Source organism: Nomascus leucogenys, chromosome 3 (genome assembly GCF_006542625.1).
Source record: "Nomascus leucogenys isolate Asia chromosome 3, Asia_NLE_v1, whole genome shotgun sequence".
Taxonomy (NCBI): domain Eukaryota; kingdom Metazoa; phylum Chordata; class Mammalia; order Primates; family Hylobatidae; genus Nomascus; species Nomascus leucogenys.
In genome coordinates, this window is record NC_044383.1 from 104,824,476 (window position 1) to 104,848,939 (window position 24,464).

Genomic DNA, 24,464 nt, shown 5'->3' on the forward strand with positions numbered 1-24,464 from the left:
CAGAGATCTTGAAAGAGACTGAGCCAGGGCCTTCTTTCTCCCAGCTGGTACATGGATCACCTATCTCAGCTTTCTAAAGAATCTGAGCATTAATTCCCAACCACAAAAAAACCCGAACTGGGAAGAAATGGATCGCGACCCACTTGTAAGTTGCCAGGTGCATCAACTCTGTCCACACTAGAAGAGAATCAACTGCTTGAGACTGCAAATGACAGTGGCCTTAAAAGTATGTTTGAGACAACTTCAAGTCTCCACACATTTTGGATTAAAGTCAAGGAAGAATATCCTGAGATTGCCACAAAAGCACTGAAAAGCCTGCTTCCATTTCCAACATGCTATCTTTGTGAAGCAGGGTTTTCTGCAATGATAGCAACCAAAATGAGATTACAGAGTAGACTGGACATAATCAACAGGCTTTGGGTGTCACTGACTCCCAACACTCCCAGAAGAGACGGTCTAGTTGTGGAAAACAAGCTCTGGCCTCCCACTGATTCTACATTATGGTGAGTTGTACAATTATTTCATTATATATTAAAATGTAATCATTATAGAAATGAGGTATACTATAAATGTTAGTGCTTGAATCATCCCAAAACCACACGCCCTCCCCAGGTCTGTGGAGAAATTGTCTTCCTCAAAACCAGACCCTGGTGCCAAAAAGGTTAGGGACTTCTGCTATACACTGTGAAGTTATCCTTCAAGAGCGAAAGAGAAAGACTTCCACAGATAAAAATTGAAGGATTTTCTGGCCAGTATATCTGCTTTGCAAGAAATGTTAAAAGCCTTCAGAGAGAAGGGAAATGACACAGGTCAGAAACTCACATCTAGACAAAGAAAGCAAGAGCATCAGAGAAGGAATAAGTGAAGGTAAAAATTTTTAAACCTTTATTATTCTTAATTGATCTAACAAGTGACATTTTAATTACAGCAAAAATGTAATCATTTATGTATGTTTCTGTGTATGTGTGCATGTATGTATACATACGCTTATGAATAAGTGAAATGACTGATAACAATGATACAAGGATGAGAAGGAAGATGGAGGAATTAGACGTATTTTGCTATTATATGGTACTTATTATAAGGTATGATTCATTACCTTCAGGTGGTGTAGGGTTACTTGACAGAAGACTTGGATTAGTTGTAAATGTAAATGAAAACTATAGGGCAACCACTAAAGAACGTAAAAAGAGAAGTGTAATAAAGTAGAAAGAGAAAAATTGATTAATATAAAATGCTCAATTAAAATGACTGGGAAATGGTTGGCTCATGCCTGTAATCCCAGTACTTTGAGAGGCTGAGGCAGGAGGGTCACTTAAGGTCAGGGGTTCGAGACCAGCCTAGGCAACATAGTGAGACCCCCATATCTACAAAAAATAAAAATAAATACAAATGATAAAAGACAGAAAGTGTGGAACACTACAAAAAAACCTACAGCTAAGCATCAAAATACATCAAACAAAAACTGATAGAACTGCAAGGAGAAACAGATTAACCTACTATCGCAGTTGGAGGTTTTAACAACTGTATCAGAAATGGACAAATCTAGCAGTTTAGGAGGCCAAGGCAGGTGGATGGCTTGAGCCCAGGAGTTTGAGACTACCCTAGGAAACACAGTGAGACCCAACCTGTAAAAAAAAAAAAAAAAAAAAAGAGAGAGAGAGAGAGAAAGGAGAGGAAAGAAAAAAGGCAGGAAAGGGAGGGAGGGAGGGAAGGAAGGAAGGAGGGAAAGAGAAAAGAAAAGAAACGGACAGTTCCAACAGGCAGAAAATCAGTAAGGGTGTAATTTATCTCAACAGCCCCATCAATCCATTAACTGTAACTGACATCTGTAGACTACTCATCCAGAAACAGCATTACACATTCACCTCAAGCTCACCTGGAACATTCACCAAAGCAGACAACATTTTGGGCCATAAGATACATCTTAAGAAATTAAAAAGATAAAAAATCATCCAATGTCTGCTGTCAGACCATAGTGGAATTAAACTAGAAATCAAAAACAGAAAGACAGCTGGGACATCCCAAAATACCTGGAGATTAAACAACACACTTCTACATAATATATAGGTTAAAAAGGAAATTTTAAAATGTCAACTAAATGAAAAGGAAAATACAACCTATCAAAATTTGTGGTATCCAGTGAAAGCAGTACTTAGAAATTTATAGCATTGAATGCATATATTAGATAAGAAAAAAAGGATCTAAAATAAATCATCTAAGCCTCCACCTAGGAAATCAGAAAAAGTAGAAAACATCAACTAGAAAAAGTAAATCTGAAATAAGCAAAATAAAAGAAACTAGAAGTTCAATATTTGAAAATCAATTAAGGTACTCTATCACCAACAGGCTAAAGAAGACAAAATATGATTATGTCAAATCCAGGAAATGCACTTGACAAAATCTAACACCCATTCACGATTCAAAACTCTTGGCCAGGCACGGTGGCTCATGCCTGTAATCCCAGCACTTTGGGAGGCTGAGGCGGGTGGATCACAAGGTCAGGAGTTTGAGACCAGCCTGGCCAACAGGGTGAAACCCCGTCTCTACTAAAAATACAAAAATTGGCCAGGCATGGTGGCAGGCGCCTGTAGTCCTAGCTACTCGGGAGGCTGAGGCAGGAGAATCACTTGAGCCCAGGAAACGGAGGTTTCAGTGAGCTGAGATCACACCACTGCACTCCAGCCCGGGGGACAGAGTGAGACTCTGTCTCAAAAAAAGCAAAAAACAAAACAAAACAACTCTCAGCAAACTAGTAATAGAGGGGAGCTTCTTCAATTTAATAAAGAACATATACAAAATACAAGTATAGCTAACGTTATACTTACAGTGGTGAGAAACTCGAAGCTTCCCCACCAAGATAAAAAAGCATGCAAGAATGTCCCCTCTCACTACTGCTTTTCAACATCATACTGGAAGTGCTAGCTAATGCAATAAGACAAAAAGAGTACATAAAAGGTATACTCATTGGAAAGGAAGGAAGAAATAAAACTGTTCACAGATAACATGATCATCTTTATAAAATGTCAAAAAGAATCCATACAAAAAAAGTCCTGGCTAGGTGCAGTGGCTCATGCCTGTTATCCCAGCACCTTGGGAGGCCAAGGTAGGAGGATCACTTGAGCCCAGGAGTTGAAGACCAGCCTGGGCAACATAGTGAGACCTTGCCTCTACTAAAATATTTTTTTTAAATTAGCCAGGCATGGTGGCACATACCTGTACTCCCAGCTACTCAGGAGGCTGAGGCAGAAGGACTGCTTGAGCCCAGGAGTTGGAGGCTGTAGTGAGCTACTGCTGGGAGCTGAAAATGCCAAAGGGATCGTGACCAACTCAGCATTCCACTGGTGGCTATACGATCAAACAGCAAACTATTTATCGTGAATGCAGGATATGGGCAAACTCACACTGCACCTGCTGCCAAAAGGTTTGCTGAGGACCACTCCCTGGCGCTGGGCTCCTTGAAGTTATCTACTGGGAAATCTAGCACCTATTGTTCGAAGGATGCAGTCTCGCAAGCCTGCTGTGAACCAAACAGGCCAACTGATAATTACCGGACAATCACCCCCGCTTTCTCGTTATCTCTTTTACCTAATAAATTCAGAAGGCTGAAAAAGCTTAGGGCACCTGTCCACTAGAGGCAAGGTGCCCCCCTGACCCCTTCTTCCACTCTTTTGTCTTTGTCTTTTATTCCTGCATTCGCCCCCTTTGTTCAGTCTCCCAAGGTCCATGCAGGCTACAAGTATTGCCCCAAACAGCAACAAAATCGGGTGCTCTACAAGCTACAATTGCACATATGATTGTGCAACTGCATGCCAGCCTAAGCAACAGAGCAATACCCTGTCTCAAACAAACAAACATCTTGAAGAGGCGTCTGTTCTACTTCTTGTTTGGATAAACAGCTTGTGAGAGGCTTCTCAGGAGGCAAGTCTAATCTCACAGGGGCATGACACTGGAAGTCTTTTTCTGCCTCATTCTCCACATGGCCTTGATCTTGCTTATTTTTATCCTCCTCAATTCTCTGTTTTCTCCCCCTTTTCTTCCCCTGGAACTGGCTTCTCTCCTTTTTTTCTCTTTTTCCACTTTCTGTCCTTGTGTTTGTCATGATTGTTTTTGTCTCTGAAGAGGCTGGAGCCGTGCCCCAAACTGCCCATGGAGAGCTCAGTAACTGCTTTCCCTCCTACTTTGAGGACCAGCTTCAAGGGCTTTTCCACATACTCTTTGTAGAGGTGCTTCTCTGACTTGTGCTCCTTGCCCATGTCTGACCAGGCCCTGGTGACCACCTCCCATGCCAGGCCCAGGCCTTGGAATGCCGCTTCTGGTCTAGGCCAGGCGAGCTGGAGGGTAGGAGCGGGGCCTACCAAACCCCGTGCGTCAATGCAGGGGGCTAGCATGTGCACCGGGTAGCACAAGGCCCCTCTTGAGAAGACAGCCCATGAGACCCAGCTGGAGCCTGAGAGCATGAATCAACTGATGAGACAACTGCAGAGAAAAGACCCAAGTGCTCTTTTCATTTTCTGTGATTTTATTGCTCCTGGCTACTCCATCATCATTAAACACCCAATGGATCTCAGCAACACCAAAGAAAAGATCAAGAACAATGAAGAACTAATGGATAACTTCAAACCAATATGGACTAATGCCATGATTTACAACAAACCAGAGACCACTTATTATAAAGCTGCAAAGAAGCTGTTACACTCAGAGATGAAAATTTTTAGCCAGGAAAAATTCAGAGCCTGAAGCAGAGCATAGACTTCATGGCTACCTTGCAAAAAACTTGAAAGCAGAAAAACAGAACAGACATCTCACAGAGTGGGGAGGATGGAGACTGCTGGCTGAGAGGGAGAGAGAGGACTCTGGAGATGCCGAAGCACAAGCCTTCAAGAGTCCCAGCAAAGAAAATAAAAAGAAAGACAAAGATATGCTTTTAAGTTTAAAAGCAGTAATTTGGAGAGACAGTAGGAGCAGCTTGACTGTATCGTGAATGAATCTGGAGGAAAGCTGACCACGTGGCTTGTTAACAGTCAGTGGGAATTTGAAAGAAGAAAACCAGACAGAACAAGAAGACTGGGACTTCTCCATCCTGTGGATCCCACTATAGGAGAGCCAGGATACTGCCCTGTGAGATTGGGAATGACAACTGGAAGACTTCAGTCTGTAGTGAATACTCTGCAGGGGTTCAAAGAGGATAAAAGGAACAAAGTAACTCCAGGGTTATATTTGAATTATGGACCCTAGAGTTCTTATGTACTGCATTATGACTCCACGTTTACAAATATCAGCAAGGATAATTCAGATTTAATCTATGCAACCTATGGGGGAAGACTGATCTTCCAAGCAATTTCAGCAACCATGAGTTTCTAGCCTTATGCCAAGATTATCCATATGTTATGACAGATAGTTTGCTGGATGTTTTAGCAAAAGGAGGGGATTCCAGGGCCCTATAAGAGTTGGAGATATTACCTGAAGATGAAGGCCATACTGGGACACTTCACACAGCAAAACAAATGGAGATTACAGAAGTAGAGCCAGCAGGACGTTTGGACTTTAATACTCAAGATAGGCTCGTGGCACTCAAAGCAGTAACAAACTTTGGTGCTCTGGTTGAAGTTTTTGACTCTTGAAGACGCTGAAGTATTCCAGAAGAAACTTGACGAGACCAACAAATTGCTCAGGGAGCTCCAGGAAGCCCACAATGAGCATTTGAACACCTGACCCCTTCCCAATATGATGTCTCTTGGATCCCTCATACAAAGAAATGCATCTTGCTGAACAGGTGACCAATAATCTTAAAAGAACTTGCACAACAAGTAACTCCAGGTGATATCGTAAGCACGTATGGAGTTCCAAAAGCAATGGGGATTTCCATTCCTTCCCCCGTCACGGAAAACAACTTTGTAGATTTAACATAAGATCTTGAAGAACCTAAAAAGACACTGGGTGGACCTAGTGGGAGTTGAGGCCACCTGGTATTTGATTATGTATTATGTACATACTTTTCCATTCTTAACTTAAAAATGCTTTCACAAGGTATCAAATATTTGTAAATTGTGTTTTTAATTAAACTTCGAAATAGTGAAAACAAACAAAAAACACCTTCCTGGAACTAATTATAGCAAGGTTACAGGATACAAGGTTAACACACAAAAGTCATCATTTTTCAGTATGTCAACAATGAACAAGTGGAATATAAAAATTAAAAATTCACTACCATCTATATTAGCAACCAAAAAATAAGATGGGTATAAATCTAACAGCATATGTTCAAGATCTATATGAAGACAACTATAAAATTCTTCTAAAAATGTTCTAAGAAGAACTAAATAAATGAATAGCTATTCCATGTTCATGGATAGAAAGACTCAATATTGTGAACATGTTGGTTCTTTCCAATTTGATCTACAGATTCAACACAACCCCAACCAAAATCCTAGCATATTACTTAGTAGATTCAATGAACTGATTCTAAGTTTATATGGAGAGGCAAAAGACCCAGAATATCCATCACAATATTAAAGGAAAAGAACAAAGTTGGAGTACTGACACTATCCAACTTCAAAACTTATAATAAGGCTACAGTAATCAAAACAATGTGGTATTAGTGATAAAATATAAAATTAATCAATGCAACAAAATAGAGAGTCCAGAAATAGGACATATAAATATAGTCAACTGATCTTTAACAAGGGAGCAGATGCAATACAGGGGAAAAAACAGCCCTTTGAACAAATGGTGCTGAACAACTGGACATCCACATGCAAAGAAAAAAAAAAGAATCTAGACACAGACCTTATATTTTTTACAAAAATTAATTCAAAATGGATCACAGACCTAAAACACAAAACTGTAAAACTCCCAAAAAAAAAAAAAAAAAAAGTAGAAAATCTAGATGAACTTGGCTATGGCAATGACTTTTTAGATATAACATCAATGCTGAATCCATGAAAGGATGAACTGATAAGCTGGACTTCATTAAAATTAAAAACTTTTTCCCTCCAAAAAACAATGGCAGGAGAATGAGAAAACAAGCCACAGACAAGGAGAAATATTTGTAAAAGACACATCTGATCTAAAAACAAACAAACAAACAAAAACCTGTTATCCAAAATGTACAAATAATAGGCTGGGCGCGGTAGCTCATGTTTCTAATCACAGCAGTTTGGGTGGCTGAGGCAGGCGGATCACTTGAGGCCAGTAGTTCGAGATCGGCCTGGCCAACCTAGTGAAACCCTGCCTCTCACTAAAAATGCAAAAATTAGCTGGGTGTGGTGGTTTATGCCTGTTGTCCCAGCTACTCAGGAGGCTGAGGCAGGAAAATCGCTTGAACCCAGGATGCAGAGGTTGCAGTGAGCCGAAACCGCATCACTGCACTCCAGCCTCGGCAACAGAGAGAGACTCTGTCTCAAAAAAAGAAAAAATAAATCATACCTACATAATGAAGCTTACATTTAAAAAAAATAATAATACTAGGTCTACAGAACTTCTATATAGCTGAATATGTGGAAATTCCCTCCTGAAGGGTGGCACCCCTGGAGATGGCATAGAATCTCTGCATTCCTTATCTCATACCTTCCCCTATGCATCTCTTCAATCTGGCTGTTCATCTGTATCTTTTCTAATACCCTTTATAATAAATGGGTTAAGTGTAAGTAAAATGCTTCTGAGTTCCAGCAAGTTAATCAAACCCAGGGAGGGGGTTATGTGAACTCTGATTTATAGCCAGTTGGTAAGAAGCATTTGGGACTTGAAATTGGCATCTGAAGTGGAGGGCAGTTTTGTGGTAGTGAGTCCTCAATCTTTGGGTTCTGACACTATCTCTACACATACAGTGTCAGGATTAAATTAGAAGACAGACACCCAGATGGTGTCTGCTGAAGAATATGCAGAACTGACTGCTTGGTGTGTAGGGAAACAAATTCCATACATGTGGTGTCAGAAGTACTGTGCTGAGTGGAGAGTAGAGTGGGAAAAATGCATCTTTGGTTTTTCCTATATCACTACAGCAGCTTTACTCTTAATTGCCAGAACTTGGAAATTATCAAGATGCCCTTCAGTAGGTGAAGGCTGTGCATGTGTGAAGATATGGAGAATATGGGAAATCTTGGTACTTCCCATTTAATTTTGTAGTGAGCCTAAAACTGCTCTAAAACATACAGTTCATAAATTTTTAAAAAGTTACCACAGGTGGGGCCAGGCGCGGTGGCTCACACCTGTAATCCCAGCACTTTGGCGGGACTAAGACAGGCGGATCATGAGGTCAGGAGTTTGAGACCAGCCTGGCCAACATGTTGAAACCCTATCTCTAATAAAAATACAAAAATTAGCTGTGTGTGGTGACACGCGCCTGTAATCCCAGCTACTCAGGAGGCTGAGGCAGGAGAATTGCTTGAACCCAGGAGGCAGAGGTTGCAGTGAGCCGAGATCACGTCACTGTACTCAAAAAAAAAAAAAAGTTAACACAGATGCTTCTACTATAATACAAATACATGCATTCCTGGAAAACCACTGGAAAATCATGCACTAAACTGTGATATATCCAGAAAGCGGAACATTATTCAGTAATAAAGAAAAATGAACTATCAAGCCATGAAAAGATAGAGGAAACTTAAATGCATACTACTAAGTGAAAGAAGCCAGTTTAAAAAGAAATGGTTTGAATAGTATGTACTATATGATTCCAATTACATAACATTCTGGGAAAGGCAAAACTATAGAGACCATAACAAGTTCAGTGGTTGCTAGGGGTCCAATGGGTTGAACAGGCAGAGCACAGAAAATTTCTAGGGCAGTGAAACTACTCTGCATGACACTCTAATGGTGTCATTACTAATTTGTCAAAACCCTTAGAATGCACAACACCACGAGTGATCCTAATATAAACTATGGGCTTTTGAGTGTTAATGGTGTGTCAATATAGGTTCACTAATTATAAATAATGTACCCTAAGGTACAAAACATTGATAGTGGGGGAGGTTGTGCACGTGTGAAGATATGGAGGATATGGGAAATCTTGGTACTTCCCATTCAATTTTGTAAATGTAAAACTGCTCTAAAAAGTAAAGTTAATAAATTTTTAAAAAGTTAACACAGGTGCTTCTACTATAATGCAATATAGACATTCCTGGAAAATCATGCACTAAAAATAATAGGGCATATGGAACGAATAGGATTAAAAACACTCAATTCAAACTGATGCAATTTTAACTAGTGCACTAACAAAAACAGTGACTCAGGAGATAACTTGGACAGTCTGAACAGGTGGTCACAGTGATATTGTAAAACCACATACACACACAGTCAAAATGCTGGCAGTACTTTAATTAGAGGTCTGGTGGGTGTTCAGATGATATAGGTAGACTCTGTGATATAGGGGTTGCTGTGCAGGTGGAGTAGGAGGGAACATAACCTGGCGTGAACTGAAAGTCTGTAAAGAAGGAAGTGCACCTCTCAAGGAAGAGCACCTGAAGGGCAGGTACTCTTTTACAATTTTCTTATTAGCAGAAGAAAAAGCTGCTAATGTAGTAGGTAACCCTAAGCCTTTTGCTTTCCTGGCCAAATATTTTAATTTTATTCACCATATTCTAACTCCCCTTGCCTGGGGAGTTGGTGGGGGAAAGCACTTATGAACCAATCTAGAAAACTAAGCAGACATCATTCTCCTATTTACCAATTGTGTATGAGCAAATTTGCACCACAGAAACATGTTTTGTGGCAAGACAAGCTGTAGTTGAAACTCTATGTGAACTTAATCATATAGAAAAAGAAAAATCTGAGGCCAGATGTTTTAATTTCTACATTTAGTAACATCTTTTCAGCCTTTATCTGCCTTCTCTGACTTTTATGCAACTGTTCCCTTTCTATGGAAAAACCCTTGCTTGCTTTCCTTTCTAGAACAACTCCCTCAGGCTCCTTCATAAGTTGTGCTCTTCTGCTACCTTCTAAAATGCTGCTGTTCCCTGTTTCTAGTTGTGGATCCCATTTTCCTCTCATTGCACAAACCCTCCCTTGGAATACCTGATCATGCCCAAGGCTTTAATAACCACCCACCTAGACTGACAACACCTAAATCTCTTATCTCTGGCTCAGACTTGCACCCACAAATAATTACCCTCATTCTTCACTCAACCCCAAATTTACAATGTGTAAGTTTAACTATTTTTCTCCTCTAAACAGATCCTTAACATAGTAATCTCTATAAACCAATCAATTGTTGCCATCTGAAACTAGGCAATCATTCTCTCACCACATTAAATATGTCATTAAATCTGGCCCATTTTACCATGGCTTGGTCATACAGATGTTTAATCAACAGTCTTCTCATTCTGACCACTACAGATAAAATTCTAATGTTCACATAACTTTTGGACTATTGAGACAGCTTCCTGACTGGTTTCCCTCCCTCCAATAACATCTACCTTAAATCCAATCTCTATTATGCCATCAGAGTAACCAAACTAGGATACTTTGGAGAGTGAAAGATGGCACTATTAATAAATTTATTAGCACAGCAGGCATAAACTGGGCCAGCCCTAAGCAAACCTTTACACCTCAGGTCATTGATATCACCTGGCCCTTGCTTACCTCTTCAGCCACATATCTACCACTACCTTTCTCTCATATTACATTTCATCCATACAGAATAATTTGTAGTTTTCCAAACGCATTATATTTCTCATCATTCCTTTAAGCTTCTCCACATGCCATACACTATGCCTCAAAACACTATTCCTTCACCCCCTTCACCTGGCTCAATTCATTTAGTTCATCAGGTTCTCAAACTAGATTATCACTTCCTACAGGAAGCCTGGCCAGGCCTTTGGAAGACTAGCTGCTATGTTCCTAGCTGGGGTTCCCACAGCACTTCATACATAACCCCTGTGCGAATCAACACACTGCAACTATCTGTTGACTGTGTTCTCCATTAGACTACACATTCATTGAGGGCAAAACCAGCTTCATTCACATTTCTATTGCTACAGCACAAATGGAACCTTATCCATAGTTAAGATAAACAATTTTTAAGGAAATGGATAAATATATTTTTTGATACACTCTCTCTGTAGGGTTTAAGTTCCATAAAGGCAGAAACCATTCTTTGCTTTTGTGTTCCCAGAATTTAACACATTATATGTTTAATGTTTTGTTGAAGAGGCTCACTTGTAAAGGTGGGACTCATTTTATTAAATGTTCATTAGCACAGACTTGGTGGTAGAAACAAACCAGTTGAAGAAAAAACAGAAAAAAAATGATATAAATGGAAAGAAAAAGAATAAAATGGAAAGAAAACAAATGATGCATCAATGAAACTTAATAATAGTAACTATTATTTGGTTGGTCTTTCCAAGGTACACATATATACAGAAAGAAGAGACCTCTTTCTTCTTCAATGTAAGTAAAGAAAAAGGGTTCTTTATATTTGGTTTATTCCACGAAGGCCTGTTAACCACAGATGGAAATTTAGGTATAAATGGAAATACAAACTACTCCTTGGTTCTACCAATCTACCATTAGAACTATCCAGAAAGTTTGGATTTTAGAATAAAGACATAGTTCTCATTCTCTACCTATGAGACTGAGTGATATCTACTTCTAAGGTCATCTTAATTGTAAGGTTAGTCAAATTTTTAATAAGCAAATAGAAGTTACTTATTAAGCATATGTTTTCCATCTATAAATTCATTTAAAAATGTTACTTTTATTTTACTGACTTATTAACTCTAGAATACACATTAATTTCAATAATTATTATTAAAAGCATAATTCTCTTTGTCTAGTGTCTACAGAATTAGGATGAATATGTTATGGATCAGAAAAATGTACCTATACAAAACGCTATGCATAAAAAATTAAATCATTCAAAGATCCAAGGTTAAAAAAACTCTTTGCTAAAGATATATTTTATTACTCTATCTGTTGTTTCTTCTAACCCTCACCATTTTACTGGCTCTCTGTATCTATCCACTGATAAAAGTTTATCTTATACATTTATCATACCCATTTAGTATTAAGATTTTCCTTGTATTCTCTTTTATGAATTGCTCTCATCTTTTAAAATCAGATTTCTCAATAGTATTTCAATTCTTCTCATATTTCAAAATCCTACTAATATTTTTAACAACCCCTTTTACATATCCTTCCAAATACTAATATTTTTGTTTGTCCTTGCACGCTGGCTTGGAGAGCCCTCTGCTGGCCTGATGCTGTGTCAAAAGAACATTTGCTTCATCCTTCAGATACCTATTTTTTACATGCTTTCGGTAATATGATAATTATATAATTAAAGCTTTTATTCCAAACGACAGAATGTTAAGGAGAAATTGAACGATTCTTCTAAAATGCTGTTACCAAAGCAAGATACACTACTTCCATAGTATAGAAATACCATTTTCAAATAACTGTACATTATTCTCAGTACTGCACTATAAAGCCTTGCTATCATGTGATAGAAGTCCAAGATGAGACCAAATTATAACATGATGTATTCATAACTAAAGTATAAAACGCAAGTTGGAGTCTCTATGTTAAATGCTTCTGGCCTCAAGAAAATCTGATAGTTATTTTCTCATCAATATTTCCTGATTTTAATATACCAATGTCTCTAGTATTTATAAACAACACATTTGAAGATATAATGAAGGAAACAATTCCACTTAACTTAAAATCTAGGAATAAAGGCCTTAATGAAGAGAACAACAACAACAGCCACAAATAGAAGTATATACCACCACAAAGTTATCAGGTCTCACTTTAGATCCCAATAAGTACACCAACAGTCTTGTTCTTTGGGAAATAAACCAATATAAAGTTTATATAAAAAAATGAAAACAAGTTTTAAAGAAAGCTCTTTTAAAAACTGAGTAATAATTAAGGAAAGTAGCCATTCCAGTCCTCATAGACTCTATATCTGTGTTCCAGTTAGACTATACTCTCCTTACGGGCAAAATGAACCTCATTTACATTTCTATTCATATGGCATAGACACTGTCTTAACTACAGTGAATGCAAATAAATTAAGAAGGAATAGACAAGCTTGTTTTCCTGTATGGTCTCTCCCTCTGTAAGTTTTGAGATCCATGAAAGCAGGAACTATTTTTCACTTTTGTGACATCAGAATTTAGCACAGTGGATTTTATGTCATTGTTTGGTTAAATAGGCTCATTTGTAAAGGTGAGATTCATTTATAAAATACTCATTAGAATCAGACTTCATGGTAGAAAAAAATACATAGAGGAAAAAGAAATAATAATAGAAAATATTATGACAAAATTGGAAAATTTATTTTTGAATTAAATTATAGACAAAAAGCTAATTTCCTTTATATATAAAGGGTTCCAAAAAACAATAAGCAAAAACCTAAAACCTAACATAAAAAATGATCAAAGGATATGAAAAGAAACGTGAATGGGTCCTTAAATTTATAAAAAGAAATATAACATCACTCTTAAGAGAAATACATATTAAAACCATATGACCATAAGGAGATAAAGCTCCCCTTTCTTTTATACAGACCTACTATAAGGGCAAAAATCCAAGTTTGATAACACACTCTGTTAGCATGGCTGGGAGTTGGGGAGTGGGACAGTGAGGGTTCTTATACACTGCTCTCCTAAAGAGCAATTTGACAGTATCAGTAAAAATCACAAACTCAACACCTAGAAATTTCACTTCTGGAAATGTAACTTACAAGAATATTTGCATATGAGCAAAACAGTATTTATAAAAAAAGGTTATTCTTTACAGCATCAGTTACAATAACTCTAAACTGAAAACAACTCAAATTTTGATGAGTAGGGGGCACGTAGAATAAATTATGCTATCTCCATAAAACGGAAAATCGTGTAACTGCAAAAGCAAGGGAAAGGGGTGTTATCTAGGTAATGATAGAGAAATAATCATTGTTTTATATAATTGTATATAACATTTTAAAAAAGCAAGGTGCCAGATAATGTACATATTCTTATATTTTTTTAAATGTAGAAGAAGGATAAAATACATTTGTATCTGCTTGTGATATGCATCAACTCTGGAAGGGATACACCAGAAACTGACAACAGTAGTTCCTGTATGTGTGTGGAGAGGCGTGTGCAATCTGGACAGATGGAAGGCTGTAGTTGGACACCTTTTACCACACATATAAATAAATATAAATCATGTGAATACATTATTAAGTTGATTTAAAATGTCCTTATATTACAAGGTAAGTATATTATTAACACAAGCTTTACTACTAAAACAACTACAAAATCCTTTGTAATCTTACCTGCAAACTAGCCACATAAGAATCCTCACAATTAACATAAGGTCCTAACATGGCATGTTGAGCCCGTAATTCATTATCCCTTATCCTCTCATGCAGGTGGGTAATTTGTTGCTTCTGCCTGCAAAACGTAAATTAAGGTCACATTATGAGTAATAATTTTCTAATAGTTAGAAGAACCTTAAGGAGCTTAATAATTTTACATAAGAATTTAAAAGTATTATCAATTTAAAAAATCATAATAGAAAATCTTTTTAAAACAAAATACCATGTGTGGAATTAGGTAAAAATTTATTTATACTGTAGAGTACTTCTACAATGTGGTCTTTTGTAGAATATTCCTCTTAGATTCTAACAGTCACACCTTGCTTTCTTCAACAACCCATAGCTTGCTTTAAGCAAGTTATTTAATTTCTGTAAACATATATGCTTAGAAATTTTAAAACTGTTTTGTGCCAGGCATGATGCTAAGAGCTTTGTATGCAGTATCTCTCATCTTCAAAAATTTAATAAGTCTCATAATGAAGTTTTGAAGGAGAGCTTTTAAAGAATAATAAAGATAGTATGAGTAAACAAATAGCTTGATGTTTTCCAAAATTACTTACAAGTAACTTTTGGAACAAGTAAGTTGCATGTTTCAGGTTGCATCAAAAGACCTTGTTGTACTCAGGATGATTTCTAAAATGTGCTAACCGTTAAGAAAATCCACATATAAAACATTAAATAGGAGATAAGTCAGGAGAGATTCGTCATATAATACTTTTCAAATAATTTAAAGCTTTACAAGAAAAAAAAAAACCTTCCTTTTCCAGCCAAGGTGGAGTAGCAGGCAGGGACTAGTTATGCCCTCATGCCTGAAACAATTTTTTAAAAAAGATAAAATATAGGAAGTGAAGACTCTCAAGGCATTGGGCCATCAGGCAATTAAGAACAGTAATCTCTTAGAGATAGGTAACTAATGAGGTGGACCCTATGACTGACCACACTTCCTGCTGAGAGAGTTTTCAAGCCCCAGCACAGGAATGGTGGTCTCCTTGAATTGAAGAGACAAAGCTGAGAATCTGGAGAAACCAAGGCAGCTGTAGTTAGTTCACGGTACTCAATGACCCTTGGGCACTCGGTTGAATACTAATTAATACAGGCATGAGGAAGCTACTGAAGGTGTGTGTAGAGTGGAAGGGCAACCAAAAATATATTACAGGGAACAGTGCTTCAGGGTGCCTTGGAATTACTGGCTATTCCCAACTACTAGAATAAAAAGCTTCATGATTCCCAGGGCATCAGCAATTCTCAACTGGGGACAGTTTTGAAACCAGTTAACATTTAGCAACATCCACATTTTCAATTTTCACAACTGGGGCAGAATGTTACTGGCATCTAGTGAGTAGAAGCCAGAGATGCTACTAAATGTCTACAATGAACAGGATAGCCGCCCTCAACAGTGAATTATCTGATCCAAAAAAAATCAACAGTGCTGAGGCTGAGAAACCCAGGGTTTGTAAGATGAGTCTTGTCTCAGTGGGGAAAAAATAACCCTCGATAAAACAGCTCTAATGCCACCTAACAAAACTTAAAAGCAAGTACAAAAACTGCTTCCCAGAATAAAGTTCAGGAATACAAAAATGTAACATCGAAAACAAGTTAAAATTCATAATGCCTGGCATCAAAAAATTATTGGGAGTACAAAAAAAGCAGTAAAAATGTAACTCATAATAATAAGAAAATCCAATCAACTGAAAGTGAGCTAGAACTGACAGAGATGTTAGAACAGACAAGGATAATAAATCAGTTATTATATTATTATAACTATTCATATGCTTAAGTTAGAAGAATGAACGAACATATTAAGTAGAGACATACAAGACAACACACTGAATGGTGATTAAAAGATGAGACATTACAGCACAAAAGTACAGTGAATTTAAAAACAGCAATAGAAACTAAAAAGAAACACATAGAGAAAAAAGGACAAAGAAATAAAACAAAAAAGCTCATAGTATCAGTGAGCTGCGAGATTATAAGAGGCCAAATATATGTACAACTGGAATCTCTAAAGAGCAGGTAAAGAAGGTGGCAGGGGGTGGGAGTAGGGGACAGAAAAAAATATTTGTGTAAAACAGGCCAAAATTTTACCAAATCTGATGAGAACTATACACCCACAGGTTCAGGAAGCCCAGTGAACCCCAAATAAAAGTAACATGAAGAAATCTAAGCCAAGGTACATCTAAATCAAATAGATTATGGTGATAAAATCTTAAAGGAGCCAGAGGGAAAAAAGATAAATCCATTCAAGGAGACAAAGATGAAGAGGATGGCAAATTTCTCAACTGAAATAATGCAATCAATACAATGAAGTACTTTAAGTACTAAAATTTAAAAGCTCTCAACCTAAAATTTTTGACTTAAGAAAAAATTTGAAAACACAAAAAGCATACAAAAAAAAACCTGTTAACCTATAATACTTCACCCACAGAAAATATTTTTTTAAAGGTTAAATAAAGATCTTTTTGGAAACTTAAAAGCTGAAAGAATTGATCACCCCAGACTTCAACTACAAAAAATGATAAAGGAACACCTTCAGGCAAAAGAACAATATACCAGATGAAAACCTGAATTTACACAAAAGAAAGAAGAATACCAGAAATGATAAACACATGGGCAAATAAGTACATAAGATATTTTTCTTATTATTTAAATCCATTAAAAGATCATAAATTGTTTAAGGCAAAAAAAATTTATATCCATGTTGTATAACCTTTGTAGATGTAGAATGTATGACAAAATAGCTCAAAGGCTAGAAGAGAAAAAAATGGAAGTACGCTTTATAAGATTCTTACATTATACATAAAATAGTATAGTATTACTTGAAGATAGACTGCTATACTTTAAAGTATATTATAAACTCTAAAGCAATCATTATAACAATAGAGATATAGCTAATATGCCAATAAAAGAGATAACAGGAATTGTAAAAAAATATTCAAATAATTCAAGAGAAGGCAAAGGGGAACAAAGATCAGATGGAACAATAAGAAAACAAATAGCAATGCCAGGCGCAGTGGCTCACATCTGTAATCCTAGCACTTTGGGAGGCTGAGGCAGGTGGATCGCTTGAGGTCTGGAGTTCGACACCAGCCTGGCCAGCATGGTGAAACCCCATCTCCACTAAAAATACAAAAATTAGCTGGTCATGGTGATGCATGCCTGTAGTCCCAGCTACCTGGGAGGCTGAGGCAGGAGAATGGCTTGAACCTGAGAGGCAGAGGCTGCAGTGAGCCGAGATCGTGCCATTGCACTTCAGCCTGGGAGACAGAGCAAGACACCGTCTCCAAAAAAAAAAAAAAAAAAAAAGAAAAAAGAAAAAGAAAACAAATACCAATATAGGAGATTTAAACTTGACCATATCAATAATCACAATATGTAAATAGTTTAGATGCTCCCAATCAAAAGGCAGACATTGGCAGAATGGATAAAAAGCAGGACCTAACTATATACTATCTACAAGAAAGAAAACCATTCTGAACATAAGGACACAAACAGGTTATAAAGTAAAAAGAGGAAAACCTGTGCTAAAAATAATCAAAAGAGAGCCAGAGTAACTATATTAATATTAGTAGAAGCAGATTTTTTTTTTTTCTATTTTAGAGACAGGGTGTCACCCTGTCACTCAGGATGGAAGGCAGTGGTGTGATTATAGCTCACTACAGCCTTGAACTCTTGGGCTCAAGCCATCTTCCTGTCTCAGCCTTCCAAATAGCTGGGACTATATATCGGATCCACTGTGCCCAGCTAAGTTTTTTTTTTGTTTTGTTTTGTTTTTTTTTTAATTTTGTAGAGGTGAAATCTCACTATGTTGCCCAGGCTGGTCTCAAACTCCTGGCTTCAAGTGATCTTCCCACCTCAACTTCTCAGTGTTGGAATTACAGATGTGCGCCAACTGGCCAGGCCAAAACAGATTGGTAGAGCAGAGAATATTGCCAGGGACAAAAATTATAACTTAATAATAATAAAAGGATCAATTCATTAAATCGTCATGACATTTGGGCCTAAGAGCACAGCGTCTAAATACATGAAGCAAAAAAACTGATAAAATAGAAGAGAAACAGATACATCCACAATTATAATTGGATATTTTAACACCTGGATCTCAATAATTGACATTAATAGCACAAGTAGACAGAAAATCAACAGAATATAAAAGACAAAAACACTATCAACTGATTTGTACTAGAAGGAATTTCTAGAATACTCCCCACAAAAGACAAAAGCAGCAGAATACACATCCTTTTCAAGAATACATGAAACACTTATTAAAATAGATGATCTTCTGAGCCATGAAACAAGCACCAACAAACTTAAAAGAATTCAATTCATATAGAATATATTCTCGGACCACAGTGAAATTAAATCAGAAAACAATTACAGACAGCATTCTAGAAAATCCTGAAATATTTGGAAACAATGTAACATAATTGTAAATAACTTTAGGGTCAAAGACGAAATCAGAAGATAACTAAGTATTTTGAGGTGAACAAAAATGAAAACCAAACAAATTAAAATTTGTAAGATATTGATAAAGAAGAACTTGGAAATTTATTTTTTATTTTATTATACTTTAAGCTCTGGGGTACATGTGCAGAACGTGCAGGCTTGTTACATAGGTATACACGTGTCATGGTGGTTTGCTGCACCCATCAACCCATCATCTACATTAGGTATTTCTCCGAATGCTATCCCTCCCTGAGACCCCCAACCCCCGACAGGCCCTGGTGTGTGATATTCCTCTCCCTGTGTCAATGTTTTCTCATTGTTCAACTCACACTTATGAGTGAGAACATGCGGTGTCTGGTTTTCTGTTCCTGTGTTAGTGTGCTGAGAATGATGGTTTCCAGCTTCATCCATGTCCCTGCAAATGACATGAACCCATCCGTTTTTATGGCTGGGCATAGTATTCCATGGTGTATATGTGCCACATTTTCTTCACCCAGTCGTATCACTGACGGGCATTTGGGTTGGTTCCAAGTCTTTGCTATTGTGAATAGTGCTGCGATAAACATACACGTGCATGTGTCTTTATAGTTGAATGATTTATAATCCTTTGGGTATATACCTAGTAATGGGATTGCTGGGTCAAATGGCATTTCTGGTTCTAGATTCTTGAGGAATCGCCACACTGTCTTCCACAATGGTTGAACTAATTTACACTCCCACCAACAGTGTAAAAGTGTTTCTATCTCTCCACATCCTCTCCAGCATCTGTTGTTTCCTGACTTTTTAATGATCACCATTCTAACTGGCATGAGATGGTATCTCACTGTGGTTTCGATCTGCATTTCTCTAATGACCAGTGAAGATAAGCTTTTTTTCATGTTTGTTGGCTGCATACATGTCTTCTTCTGAGAAGTGTCTGTTCATCTCCTTTGCCCACTTTTTGATGGGGTTGTTTTTTTCTTGTAAATTTAAGTTCTTGTAGATTCTTGATATTAGTGCTTTGCCAGATGGATAGATTGCAAAAATTTTCTCCCATTCTGTAGGCTGCCTGTTCACTCTGATGATAGTTTCTTTTGCTGTGCAGAAGCTCTTCAGTTTAATTAGATCCCATTTGTCAATTTTGGCTTCTGCTGCCACTGCTTTTGGTGTTTTAGACATGAAGTCTTTGCCCATGCCTATGTCCTGAATGGTACTGCCTAGGTTTTCTTCTAGGGTTTTTATGGTCTTAGGTCTTACGTTTAAGTTTTTAATCCATCTTAAGGTGTAAGGAAGGGGTTCAGTTTCAGTTTTCTGCATATGGCTAGCCAGTTTTCCCAACATCATTCATTAAATAGGGAATCCTTTCCCCCTTGCTTGTTTTCATCAGGTTTGTCAAAGGTCAGATGGTTGTAGGTGTATGACGTTATTTCTGAGGCCTCTGTTCTGTTCCATTCGTCTATCTGTTTTCATACAAGTAGCATGCTGTTTTGGTTACTGTAGCCTTTTAGCAGAGTTTGAAGTCAAGTAGTGTGATGCCTCCAGCTTTGTTCTTTTTGCTTAGGATTGTCTTGGCTATCTAGACTCTTTTTTGGTTCATAATTAGTAAATTATGAAATTTAAAGTAGTTTTTTCTAATTCTGTGAAGGAAGTCAATGGTAGCTTGATGGGGACAGTATTGAATCTATAAATTACTTTGGGAAGCATAACCATTTTCACAATATTGATTATCCCTATCCATGAGCATGGAATGTTTTTCCATTTATTTGTGTCCTCTCTTATTGCCTTGAGCAGTGGTTTGTAGTGCTCCTTGAAGGGGTCCTTCATATCCCTTTTAAGTTCTATTCCTACGTATTTTATTCTCTTTGTAGCAATTATGAATGAGAGTTCACTCATGATTTGCCTGTTTCTCTGTTATTGGTGTATAGGAATGTGATTTTTGCACATTGATTTTGTATCCTGAGACTTTGCTAAAGTTGCTTATCAGCTCAAGGAGATTTGGGGCTGAGACGATGCAGGTTTCTAAATATACAATCATGTCATCTGCAAACAGAGACAATTTGATTTCCTCTCTTCCTATCTGAATACTTTTATTTCTTTCTCTTGCCTGATTGCCCTGGCCAGAACTTCCAATGCTATGTTGAAGAGGAGTGTGAGAGAGGGCATCCTTTTCTTGTGCCAGTTTTCAAAGGGAAAGCCTCCAGATTTTGCCCATTCATTATGATATTGGCTGTGGGTTTGTCATAAATAGCTCTTATTATTTTGAGATACACTGCATCAATACCTAGTTTATTGAGAGTTTTTAGCATGAAGGGGTGTTGAATTTTATCGAAGGCCTTTTCTGCATCTATTAAGATAATCGTGTAGTTTTTGTCATTGGTTTTATGTGATGGATTATATTTATTGATTTGCGTATGTTGAACCAGCCTTGCATCCCAGGGATGATGCCGACTTGTTCGTGGTAGATAAGCTTTTTGATGTGCTACTGGATTTGGTTTTCCAGTATTTTATTGAGGATTTTTGCATCTATGTTCATCAGGGATATTGGCCTGAAATTTTCTTTTTTTGTTGTGTCTCTGCCAGGTTTTGTTTTCAGGATCATGCTGGCATCATAAAATGAGTTAGGGAGGATTCCCTCTTTTTCTACTGCTTGAAGTAGTTTCAGAAGGAATGATACCAGCTCCTCTTTGTACCTCTGGTAGAATTTGGCTGTGAATCTGTCTGGTCTTGGACTTTTTTTGGCTGGTGGGCTATTAATTACTGCCTCAAATTCAGAACTTGTTATTGGTCCATTCAGGGATTTGACTTCTTCCTGGTTTAGACCTGGGAGAGTGTACGTGTCCAGGAATTTATCCATTTCTTCTAGATTTTCTAGTTTATTTGCGTAGAGGTGTTTATAATATTTCCTGATAGTAGTTTGTATTTCTGTGGGATCAGTGGTGATATCCCCTTTATCATTTTTTATCACATCTATTTGATTCTTCTCTCTTTTATTCTTTATTAGTTTGGATAGCAGTCCATCTATTTTGTTGATCTTTTCAAAAAACCAGCTCCTGGTTTCATTAATATTTTGAAGAGTTTTTCATGTCTCTATCTCCTTCAGGTCTGCTCTGATCTTAGTTATTTCTTGTCTTCTGCTAGCTTTTGAATTTGTTTGCTCTTGCTTCTCTAGTTCTTTTAGTTGTGATGTTAGATTGTCAATTTTAGATCTTTCCTGCTTTCTCTTATGGGTATTTAGTGCCAGAAATTTCCCTCTAAACACTGCTTTAAATGTGTCTCAGAGATTCCAGTACATTGTGTCTTTGTTCTCATTGGTTTCAAAGAACATCTTTATTTCTGCCTTAATTTCATTATTTACCCAGTAGTCATTCAGGAGCAGGTTGCTCAGTTTCCATGCAGTCGTGCAGTTTTGAGTGAGTTTCTTAATCCTGAGTTCTAATTTGATTGCACTGTGGTCCGAGACACTAAATGCCTATACCAGAAAAGAAGAAACCTCTCAAATTATCTCAGCCTCCACTTTAAGAAGTTAGAAAAAAAAAGGGCCAGGTGTGGTGGCTCATGCCTGTAATCCCAGCACTTTGGGAGCCCGAGGCAGGCAGATCATGAGGTCAGAAGTTCGAGACCAGCCTGGTCAACATGGTGAAACCCCGTCTCTACTAAAACTACAGAAATTAGCTGGGTGTGGTCGCCGGCGCCTGTAATCCCAGCTACTCGGGAAGCTGAGGCAGGAGAACTGCTTGAACCCGGGAGGAAGAGATTGCAGTGAGCCGAGACGGCGCCACTGCACTCCAGTCTGGGTGACAGAGCAAGACTCCATCTGTGTGTGTGTGGCGGCGGGGAGTGCGGGGGACTGTGAAACTCTGTCTCAAAAAAAGAAGTTAGAAAAAGAAGAACAAATGAAACTCAAAGTAGAGTTTCCAAAGTATTTAAATAGCCCTACGTATATTACAGAAATTGGGTTTTTAGTTGACTTTTCAATAAAGAAAGGTCAGGAGGAATTCTGCTGAAAATTTAGGAAATAAAAAATACTAGTTGTACACAATGTATCCCAAAAACCAGTGAATAATTCCCAACTCTATGAGGCCAGCGTGACCAAAAACTAAACCAGATAAACACATTACAAGAAAAGAAAAATACAGACCAATATCTCTTCTAAATATAAATGTAAAAATTCTTAACAAATGGAATCCAAAGACAGATAAAAAGGAAAATACATCATAACCAAGGGGGTATATCCCAGGAATAACATGGTAGGTTTTACATCTGAAAATTCATCAGCTACTTGGAATAGAAGGAATTTCCACAAACTAAAAAAGGCAACTATGAAAAACAGCTAACATCACACTTAATGGTGAAAGGCTGAAGACTTTCACACCTAAAACAAATTAGGGACAAGACAAGGAAAAGGATGTTTACTCTCACTGCTTCTATTCATCACTGTATTGAAGGCTCTATTTACTTTTAGAAGGCAAGAAAAGGAAATAAAAAGACTCTATACTGAAAAAGTAAATCCACCTTTAATCACAGACAACATGATTGTTTATGTAAACAATCCTATTGAATCTATAAAAAAATACCTACTTGAACTAATTAGTGAGATTAGATTGCAGAATACAAAACCAATTTTATTTCTATATATTTAAAAATGTTTTGAAAATATGTATTTTTTAATCAACATAATTGTCATATTTGTGGGGTATAATGTGATATTTAGATACATGTATACAATGTATAGTGATTAAATTAGGGCAATTAGCATATCCATCATCTCAATCCTTTATCATTTCTTTGTGCTGTTCACATTGAAATTACTCTCTTCTAGCTATTTGAAAAAAATATAATTATTGTTTATTATAGTTACCCTACAGTGCAACAGAACACTAGAACTTCTATCTAGCTGCAACTTTCTATTCATTAACCAACCTCTCTGTATTCGCTACTTCCCCCAGCCTTCCCGCCTCCAGGAACCACTATTCCAATCTCTACTTTTACGAGATAAACTTTAAAAAAACTTCATTTTTGCTTAAGTGGTGAAACTCCTTCACCCAGTCAGTTAAAGAGATCCAAGTGCAAAAGGTCAAGCACTACTCAATCACCTAAATGGTTATAGTGGCAAATGTTTTTCTGAATTGTTCCTGAAGTTAATCTATACACTGTTTCTCAAGAGATGGGGAGCATTTAGGAATGGTTTCTATAGCAGTTATTTTTCCCATTTTCTCTGCTTTAACCTAATAATCCAGTCTCTTCCTATGAAAGTTATATGCAGTGTGAAAAAAAACACATTTTTTCTCATGTAATTTTGGATAATATATTTTCAGAAGTAATATACAACATATAATTTTTAGTTAAGTGATTTGAAAGGTATCGCTGACCACACCATACCCCAAAGTAAAAAGTTCGGCAGGTTTACTCTCAATTCCATCCAACTGGACACCAAATCCCATGAAGTCTGGCTCTGAAACAGCCTCTACATGTGACATCAACATTTTAAAGGCCATTACTCTAATCTGCTTCTTCAAAAACAGAAATGTTATATACTTGATTCCAATTTAAGTACTATATATGTTATAGAAATTTGTAGATACAAACATTTTTACTTTTAAATGATAGTTATGCTGCTTTAGAAACAAAAGCTGCTTAGTTTCTCTTCTGTTTTATACAATATCAAATGCACTGATTATCAAAAACTTTATAATAAACTCATATATAAACCAAAGACTATTTAAGATACTGGGTAGAT

At 37.1% G+C, this 24,464-nt stretch overlaps 1 protein-coding gene and 1 pseudogene across 2 annotated transcripts in view; one reads left to right on the forward strand and one right to left on the reverse strand.

Moving 5' to 3' along the window:
• Positions 1–24,464, reverse strand: part of CEP85L (centrosomal protein 85 like) — a 193,074-nt gene that overhangs the window by 36,097 nt on the left and 132,513 nt on the right. For both annotated transcript variants that reach the window (XM_030809616.1, XM_003255624.4), the window contains exon 5: positions 14,261–14,378. In XM_030809616.1, the coding sequence (XP_030665476.1) occupies positions 14,261–14,378 (118 nt within the window). The remainder of the gene's footprint in view (positions 1–14,260; positions 14,379–24,464) is intronic.
• LOC105739545 lies at positions 4,255–5,960 on the forward strand (annotated as a pseudogene).